Genomic DNA, 9,620 nt, shown 5'->3' with positions numbered 1-9,620 from the left:
GGGGGGGGGGGGGGGGGGGGGGGTTGTTACGGTGTAGCACAAAGGAAAGGAAGAGGGGAAATGAGGGCAGGGGTTTAAAGATGGGGCAGAGGAGAGGGAAAATGTGCGGCAGGTTAGGGAGGGAAAGTCATCACATAAGGGAAGGGAGGGGGAAGGAAGGGAGGGGAGGGGGGGCGCAGGAAAAAATAAAAAAGCAGGATGTAAGGTAGGCGAGAGAGAGAGAAACAGAGAGGGAGAAACAGAAGTGACGAGAAGTAAATTAATGCATGGTCAGCTGTTTGAGTCCAGAAGACAGAGAAAGAGAGAGATTGTTAATGAGCATGAATGAATGTGACATTATGGGACACGGAACAAAATTCAGACACCATGGTAAGAAAGAGAATGGAGAGAAGTAGATGGACAGAAGAAAATTGTCTGACAGAATAAATAAGATATGATACCAATGGAAACACAGACAATATCAATGTGAAGAGTTGGAAACAGTAGAAGCAGAGGAGAAGTGTATATGCATGTGTTTTAACTACATGACTGTGTGTGTGTTTTGCTGCTAGCTGTAATTGGAGCTGTAGTTGAGGCTTCCAAAGTTCATGTGTGCTCTTCCATCCAAACCGTCTTTCCTAAATGTTTGGATCTGCTGTTATATTTACACAGTAACCTCTGTGTACTTATCTGCATCGGTTGCACAGACGTATATAATATGTAGGTTTACAGTATGCTGTGCCTGGCATCTTGCAGTGTGGATCTGTTTACGTAAGATGTGCATGTTTTTGTATCCGTCTCCTTGTGTGAAACGTACCTTTCCGCACATTCCCATCTGTGGCACGGAATTCCCTGGTGTTGAGCAGGAAGCAGGCGCGGTCCTGCTGGTAGCGTTCCCGGGTAGGCCCTCGCCCAATGGGGCTCCTCTCGTCTGGGCTCAGCACCTGGTCGATGGTGGGACAGTCCTCGTTAGCCAGGGCGGCCGAAGCTGCATCGCCGTTCTGCTTGGAATCTAGAGGAATAGGTGGAGGAACCACACACAGGAGAATTATGAGAAAAGTATAGAAAATCTTGTGTGTCTTATTCATCAAAAATGCTAATATACGTTTGTATTGTTGATCAAGTGTGAGAAAATACATATAACAATATTTCTAGGTAATTTATAGGAAAATTGTCACATTTTTAAAACCTAAATGTAAACAATTGCTTGCTTGTTTCTTTTTTACACAACAGTAAATTTAATTTTGGACTAATTTAGGCTTTGGTAACTTGCCAATATTTTTAAAATCTTAGAGACAAAACAATCATGTCTATATATATATATATATAATGTACATACAAACCGTCAATGTCGAGTGATAAATAATGTTTGGGAATGATACCCACATGTTCACTGAGGCAATATGATAAAATGTGTTACACCATGTAGTGATGATATTGGAGAGCAGTCTTGGAGCCAATTGTCAAAATGTTGACTAATACAACTTCCTGCTAAAAAAATCTAGTGACACAACCTACAGGAAACCTTTTTAGTCTGGAGGGAAGCCAAGCAGACAAGATGTAGAAGCACTGATGAAACCAATATTTTCTGTCTCACTGATGACTGAGGCAGTAAAGTAATGCATTAAAGGTGCATTATTGTTGCATGTGACTGACGCCTGATGCTGCAGCATGTAAAGAGCAAACAAAGAGCCAAATTACCTCTCCTCCTGATATTACTGCTAATGCCAGAGAGAAAATGTGTACAGTCAGCCCAAACTGAGACGCATTAAGCTGTTTTAATAGATAATTGAGTTCATTTTCTTTTGTTCTTCACTGACAGATGTGTGCCTTAAGGCAACTGTGGACCTTCCAGTTGATCATTAATTACACATAGGTTCTGATGGGCCAGTGATTTCTCAGGGGTGGATCCAGAATCAACTATGCATCACTTCTTGATAGGGCTCCCACTTCTTTCTTTGGCTGTCTAATTCTCCACTGGACCCCTGAAATCACCCCTGTGTATGCCTAAGTCATATTCCCCCTGAAGCATGACAGTCAGTTTTGATATTAAAAGATAATATTTGTTGACAAAATAAAGAAACTTAACATGAAAAAACAAATCTCTCACCTCTGTTCATCTCTATAATTTCTTCTTGGGCTAGAGGACAGTCTCCCGCAAGGCCTCCAGGCCCCATCACTCCACCTAGGACATTTCCCAAGAGCCTTTGCGGTGATGCAGTAGCCATAGCCAGGGCGTCTGGCTTGCAGTAGTTGGGGGACCCTGGTTGGGGTGCTCGGGGAATGTGTTTGTTTTTCTTTTTGGGCAGCTTTTGTTTGGCCATGGCCAGAGAGTAGTACATGCCGAAGTTGTTGACAATTACAGGTACAGGCATGGCGATGGTCAGCACACCAGCCAAGGCACACAGAGCACCCACCAGCATCCCTGACCACGTCTCCGGGTACATATCTCCATAGCCCAGTGTGGTCATGGTCACAACGGCCCACCAAAATCCAATGGGAATGTTCTTGAAGTTGGTGTGGGCGCTGGCTGTTGGGTCATCTGGGTCGGCGCCAATTCGTTCAGCATAGTAGATCATGGTGGCAAAGATGAGGACACCGAGGGCTAAGAAGATGATAAGCAGGAGGAATTCATTGGTGCTGGCACGCAGGGTGTGGCCCAGGACACGGAGGCCCACAAAGTGGCGGGTCAGCTTGAAGATTCGGAGGATACGGACGAACCTGACAACACGCAGGAACCCCAGGACATCCTTGGCAGCTTTGGAGGACAGCCCACTCAGGCCCACCTCCAGATAGAAGGGCAGGATGGCGACGAAGTCGATGATGTTGAGGCTGCTTTTGAAGAATTCAAGCTTGTCTGGGCAGAAGGTGACTCGCAGCAGGACCTCAATGGTGAACCAAATGACACACACGCCCTCCACGTATGTCAACCAGCTGTCAGTCACCACCTCGTATACAATCTCCTCACGGGTCGTGTTGCCCACTGTGACATTTTCTGTCTTGTTGAGGATGGTGTTGAAGGCCTCATGTGTCTCCATGCAGAAGGTGGAGATGGAGATGAGGATGAAGAACAGGGAGCCAAATGCCACATACTGGAAGAAAGAAAGAAGAAAGATATAAAGATAAAGCAGAAAGAGAAAGTGAGTGTAAAGAGTCAGTTGCAAATCAAGAAATTCAGCAACAACAACATAGAAAAACCTCAAAACAACAGCAGAGAAAAACAACTGGAGTATGTGTGAATCTTATACTTCAAAAAACTACTCCTGACTACTTCTCACTCTGTCATGTTCATCTACATTGAGGTCTTTGCATCTAAATAGTACTAAACCTTTAATATTAAAATGGTCATATTATTTTAATATTATCATACAGTAAATATTACATTTATAATAAGCTATGATTTGATTCAAAACATATTGAATTAAAACAAATATGAATAAACAGGTCACATACTTTAGTCTGACCTAAAACCTGTGGGACCTGTTGATTTTTGAGTCTGAAAGGACCTCATAAAACAAGACAAATGGAAAAAGATCAAATATCAATAGATAGCTGATAATGTGCACGCTGTAGTCCAGTTAACAAGTGGAAATCTCACACATGAATCATACAGCTCACTGTGTGTTCTGTGTTGTAGGAGGGAAAACATGAGTGCAACAGTCAAAGTGAGCTGCAGTTTCCAAGCAAACATTTGTTTACAGACTTACAGTACGATGTCAAACCCTGCAAACAAGCAGTTGGCTTGTTTTTATACCAGTATTATTGTTATTTTTAATATTTAGAATGCTACAATGTTTACAACAGGGATGTTTTTAAATGAGGACTCCCCTCCTGCTCCTCCACTTGATTGAAGGTCCAAGTAAGCTGCAGGGTAGCATCACCCATCATATCATTCAGCCTCTTCTTCATATTAGACGTAACATCAATTTACAATAAAATATTTTCTTGATTTTGTTGCTCTATGGATTATTTTGTTGAGCAAAAGATATTGAACATTTTCCAATGTTTAATGTTTTTGACATGAAACACGTTTGTATGTAAACGTGAAGCTACTTTCGATTACTGTCATTTTTCTAACCGGAAAGAAGGAAACAAATAATTCAGTTTCAAATTCAAATGTGTTTCTTGGCATTTGCCTCGACTCCCTCAACATCTGGGCAGTAGTGTCAGCACCTTTCCTACAAGTGGCATCCTTTCTACACTACAATGTCTTACAGCTCCATGTTTGCTTGTTTACTTCCTCGTCCTCGGGGTGAAATTCCCGGACAGAAAGCAAACAATAAGCTGTTGTATTCTAAATGAGTTTATGTTTGAGGTTTGATTGCTTTTTTTGTCACTCAAAGGCAATTTTCTTAGCTCTGAATATCTGTGTGATGTACATCTGTCTATTACTACCCGAGCGTATTGTTACATACTGTAACCCATTCAGTTGTCACTGAATCAATGACAGTAGCGTGATATCACCAGTGTGTGCTACTGCACAATCTTTCCCCGTTGCGGTCCATTCCTACGAGCCCTGCAGTGTATTTATAGATGCAGTTATCAAATAAATAATAAAACAGACATGGCCTGAAGAGTGAAAGAGAAAGGTAACTCATACTTGAGTGGAGCCCATATACGTATATAGGAAGCCTGAGTGCCTTCAGTGTATTTCTGCATGTCATCGTGTATTTTCGACATTATGCCTTTACGTAATAAAGAGCAACAAACGTATAAGAGGAAGCCTTATAACTAAGCAAATGGAGGGAACCAGTTTCCGTTTATGTTTCTTGAAAGGTCTCGCTTCTCTCTGCAGGTTTTCTTTGATTTTGAAATTGGATGATAGCCTACACATATTTTCTTTAAGTGCCTTCATGACAGAAATACACTCAGTAGAACACTTAAGACTAGAGCAGCTTTATTCATTCAGGAGATTAGCTGACAAACATTTAGCCAAAGAAGTGACCTTCCAGGGAAGTCAGCGGTGTCCAATCTGTGATCTTAAGTTGTTATTTTGGTATCTATTTGTTGTTCAATCAATCTCGAAACCCATCGGCTATCGGTCTGATGACGGATAAGGCTCTGGGGGCGAGGGACTATATTTTTGGGGGTTCTGGTGTAGCCTGCTAGTATCTGGGCCAAGACTTTGCTTCCGTGCGTTTGTCATTGTCTACAGTCCGATTAGCAACTTGAGGTGAGCGACTGGATTTGGAGTTGAGAGACGACGCGTACGACCGGATAGGTCCACAAGTAGACAGTTTACAAGCTCATTCTAAACCAATCAAAAGCTAAATCATCGTCAGACGACAGCCGGTGGGTTCCAAGATTGCATTTCGTCCAATGCGTTTTACCTCCTTTGCTCTTCACATGGACTGCTTGAACACGATTGATCAATATTACTCGGACTACAAACCGAAACCAGAATGTGTCTTTTAACAAAATCTTGTCGCGTTGCCTATTTATAGAAATTGTTCAGTTAAATCAACACATTGTGATGACATGTTTTTTTAAGGATCATATCCGTATCCTAAATAGTTTGGCAGTTTAGATTATCAGGTGTGTTCCAGGTTGTCTGGTTTTCTATATTCTCACAAGCCTCTACCCCCACACCTCCAACCTCTCCCGCCTTTTTTTCTCTCCATCTCTTCTCCCTACTTTTGTTTGTCACTAGTCAGTGTCTGACCTACTTTCTCAGATTGCTGCAGTGCTGTACCCCTCTGTATCATGAAAACACACACACACACACACACACACAGAGGTTCTCAATGACCCTCCTACCTCTACCCCTATACCAGCCCCCATGTCCTAGGGAAGCAGGATAGCACCAGTGGGACCATCTCAGGATGCCCCCTCATTGGCTGGACACCAGAAATACTTCATACGTGCAAATTAGGGAAGGAGAGATTTGCTCTGAAGTGTTATGCACTTATTTTGTTTGTTACTGTTGCCAATATTCCTCACGATGACATTATTGATATATATAATAACACTTAAACTGAGGAGATGAGCAGCACTGGTACTCGTACAAAGTATTGAAACGTTGAGGATGATTAGAAGTGTGAGACTTGTCATCAAAGTCAGTTTTTTTTATGCTGCAGTGCTTTTAAGACATGTACAAACACATGTACACAAGTGGCAAAACTACAGTAACATCATATTGTCTATTTAGCCTACACAGGTGGAAACAAAGGGGGAGGCGGACAGGTGAGAGGGAGACCAGACGATGTGGGTCCATGCGTAGGAAAACACAAATAAAAAAACAAGAGGAAAGTATCCCGTTTTGCAAAGATAACCTAAAGTAGATCACTGTTCTGATGATCTTAATGTGACTGTCATGCAAACAGGACTTTTAAAAAAGACAAAGAAGAGGACAGAAAGGACAAAGGAAATCAAAGTAAGAGTGAGATGAAACGAAAAGAAAAGAAAAAGAGGGCAAGATGTCAGGAGATTAAAGGCTAATAGTAAATGACAGGCCTTAGTCATAAAAGTGACTTCGGTCAACCTAAGGGACAGAGGGAGTTCTGTGCCTATATGGAATTAAAGACAAGAAACAAATCTGCTCAAAATGTAAATAATATATACAAAATCTAGGATTCAACTATTCATTTCCAAACAATTAGCCTTCAACAATTATTTCTTCACTCAGACATTCCTGAATTAACTGTCACACTGAGGCAATATTTTCTAAGCACGCTTTTTCTGTCTAGCCGGTATAGTCTGAGAACAGACACCAGAGAGTTGTGATGCCACTGCAAAGCCTCTCCAGATCTGCAGATTCACCCTCTTTCTCTATATTAAACTCTGGTGTCGGGTGGGAAATCTTATACACACAGGAAATAACACATCTGTATTTCAATCCAGAGCCAGACCTGAGCATGGAGAGAAAAGACAGAATAGGCACAATAGGCACAATAGGCACAATAGGCAGTCAGTTAGGTAATCCTGTAGTTTCCTGAGTTTTCTGGGATGGAAATTATTTCAAATGTTTTGTTCTGAAGTCGAACAATCACATCATGTTGCTCAAAAAGGCCACCCATACCTGTATTATAATTAAAAATGTATAGAGCTTGCGCAAAATTCTGTCCAGCCTCTTTTAAAAAGAGATCACACGCAGCCTTTACCCGGGTCACTGGTGTTTAGGCTGAAGACACCGGACGAAAGACAGAACCAGACGGTCCTCAGGGATTTATAAGCAGAGCGAGAAGTGATTCCCAATTTTTCGTGGAGCTGCGTGAACTGTTTTTATTGTGTCAGTGTCGATATAGCGTTTTTCTCTGGCAGAAAAGCTAGACTCACCAATGACACCAATACATGCAGATCTAAGAAGGGCACAAATTAAACCTAGATTGTGATAAACATTAACCATGGTAAGTGCAGCTTTTACCTCCAGTACTGTGCCGTTATTAATTTGACCACGTAGTTAAAAGCCACAATACAATATTGAAACAAAGGTCCATTCGGGGTTTCAGTAATTAAATGATACAGTAGTTCAAGATGGCAGAGCACAGTGGATTACACATCAAATCAATATTGATCAATCCATCACAGCGGCCTGTCCTTTTTAAATATGCAGCAGCATGTCAAGCAGAGATCTGCTGTGTGATAGAGAAGACCCCCACTGCTTAAAATGCACCTAACGCCACACATCAGGTGTGGCTGCGTCTGTGTGTATACTGTATGTGCTTGTGTTTACATCTGTTGGCGTAAGTGGCTGGCACAAGTGTGTGTGTGTGTGTGTGTGTGTGTGTGTGTGTGTGGGCATGACTCACAATGTGAGAGAGACAAACAACCTATGGGCACAGGAGGTGTGTTTGCACACTTGCTGATCGCAGATAGTGAGTGGTAACTACATGAGCACTGCATTGAGGTGATGGAGAGGGATCAGTGGAGAGACAGAGAGAAAGAAAGAGGTGGAGGAAGATGATAAAAGGAGGAGTAGCAATCTGTCACTTCACACTTATTCATCTCGTGGCACTTTGTGTCTGTTCTCTCCCTCCATCCCTCTCCTCGCTGCAACATGAAGGTATGTGCGTGTTCTGGTCTGGACGACATGCTCTGAATGTATGAGTCAGAGGCCCACTGTAATGTTTGTGTGAAGCTCAATGCGTTGAATCCCCGACATTAAAGCTACTATGTGTGACACCTGCCGTCCAGTGACATTCAAGGCCCAATAGAGTCTCCCTCGCTCTCTAGACTCTGAAATTAGATTTGGAAAGATCATCAACATAAATTTAAAAGGGCGGGAGTCAGAGATGGAGAGAGAAAGAGAGTGAAGCAAATGAGAGAGAGCCTCTGAGAGAGAGGGGAGAAAGAGAGAGAGAGAGAGAGAGAGAGAGAGAGAGAGCAACCGTAAAAAGGAAGTTGATGATAGAACGTTGATTGTGTTTCGATGGATGAATGAAGAAGAGAGAGTGAAGGAATGGAGGGAGAGGAGATGAAAGGACAAGCGGAGGAGAGAAGACAATGACGTGAATCTCACCAATCAAGGGGATAGAGCAGGGCATCGGACAGTGAAAGTGCAATAAAGAGACAGAGAAGAAGAAAGGAGGAGGTGTTGGGAGAGCATCAATGTAAGTGACATAACCAAGGGGAGATTGTCGGAGCTGATATTAGCACTACGGGCGTTTTGCATGCACGACGGTGCGCTCTTCTTTAACGGGACCCGAGCGGCGCTGTGTTTACTGCGGCACCATCCAGAAGAGCTTTATCATTACAGTATCACCACAGCCCTGCCTGGCTCTCTGTCACCATGACAACCACTGCGTTAGCCTCTGCTTTCAGGCACCAAGGACAGGACGAAGCCAAATACTGCTCACACAGCTGGCATAAAGGGCTGAATGCAGAGGAGCGAGAGCAGAACCGCGATCATTCAGACCGGCTGCTGATTGATCGATGAAAGATTAGCATGTGTGAGGGCAAGGGTGAGTGACCTTGACGGAGATATAAAGACAAATACAGGATTTTGCTTTTGTTCCGTGTGCACTGACGGCGATGTTTGATCAGCATTAGTGTGACAAACAGCGCCCGGTAAGAATGAGCATGTGGAGTCTTTCCCAGAGGGCAAAGCAAATGGGCGACCACTGCAGCAATGATAAGAAGATGTTGCAGGATGATGTGAAATCTGCACCTGAATGAGGCATGAAAAATGAACATTGAAAAGAAATACAGAACGTTCTGCTGAAGGGCAACCCGTGCACTGGGTTGGACTCGGATCAGGTGATGAATCTATTATCTTAGGTGAATGGCTGCAGCCATCACTCGGAGACTTCCAAAGTAGCCACTTAGCGTGCAGTGCGAGTGTAACCTTGGGTGGGTTACAGGAATAGCCTTCATTTTTACCACCATCATCACTGTTGTCATTATCACCGTTATATTCTGAGTGGATTAATTGAAGGTTTTGATAGTTTAGGCTAAGATTATGAAAAATAAATCCTAATATTACAGTCAACCTAATAGTCAAACACTCCTGAACAAGATCAAAAGAGGGTTCCTTTAAGTGACATGGTGTGTGAGATGGACAAGCAGCAAAACTGAGAGGAAAGAGAGAGAGTCTTTCATTTTCTTTTTCATGCATTGAATTATGGATAACTTTGGCTTTTAGCCGTTTATGACCCTTTACCTCAAGGCTTCCTCATGTGAGTTTAAGATCTTATGGCGTGGCT

General features: G+C 42.8%; 1 protein-coding gene across 4 annotated transcripts in view; it reads right to left on the bottom strand.

Annotated features, from left to right (window-relative positions):
- The window catches only part of LOC116381771 (potassium voltage-gated channel subfamily C member 1-like), a 44,841-nt gene that overhangs the window by 16,216 nt on the left and 19,005 nt on the right, over nucleotides 1-9,620 (bottom strand). For all 4 annotated transcript variants that reach the window (XM_031844183.1, XM_031844185.1, XM_031844184.1 and 1 more), the window contains exons 3-4: nucleotides 2,090-3,071; nucleotides 797-991 (exon numbers count right to left, since the gene is read on the bottom strand). In XM_031844183.1, coding sequence (XP_031700043.1) covers nucleotides 797-991; nucleotides 2,090-3,071 — 1,177 coding nt within the window. The remainder of the gene's footprint in view (nucleotides 1-796; nucleotides 992-2,089; nucleotides 3,072-9,620) is intronic.

This window comes from Anarrhichthys ocellatus, unplaced genomic scaffold, assembly GCF_004355925.1.
Source record: "Anarrhichthys ocellatus isolate YVR2014 unplaced genomic scaffold, GSC_Weel_1.0 scaffold4, whole genome shotgun sequence".
In the NCBI taxonomy this organism is placed as follows: Eukaryota; Metazoa; Chordata; class Actinopteri; order Perciformes; family Anarhichadidae; genus Anarrhichthys; species Anarrhichthys ocellatus.
The sequence above is the reverse complement of the archived record's forward strand: the minus strand, read 5'-3'. Positions and strand labels throughout refer to the sequence as shown.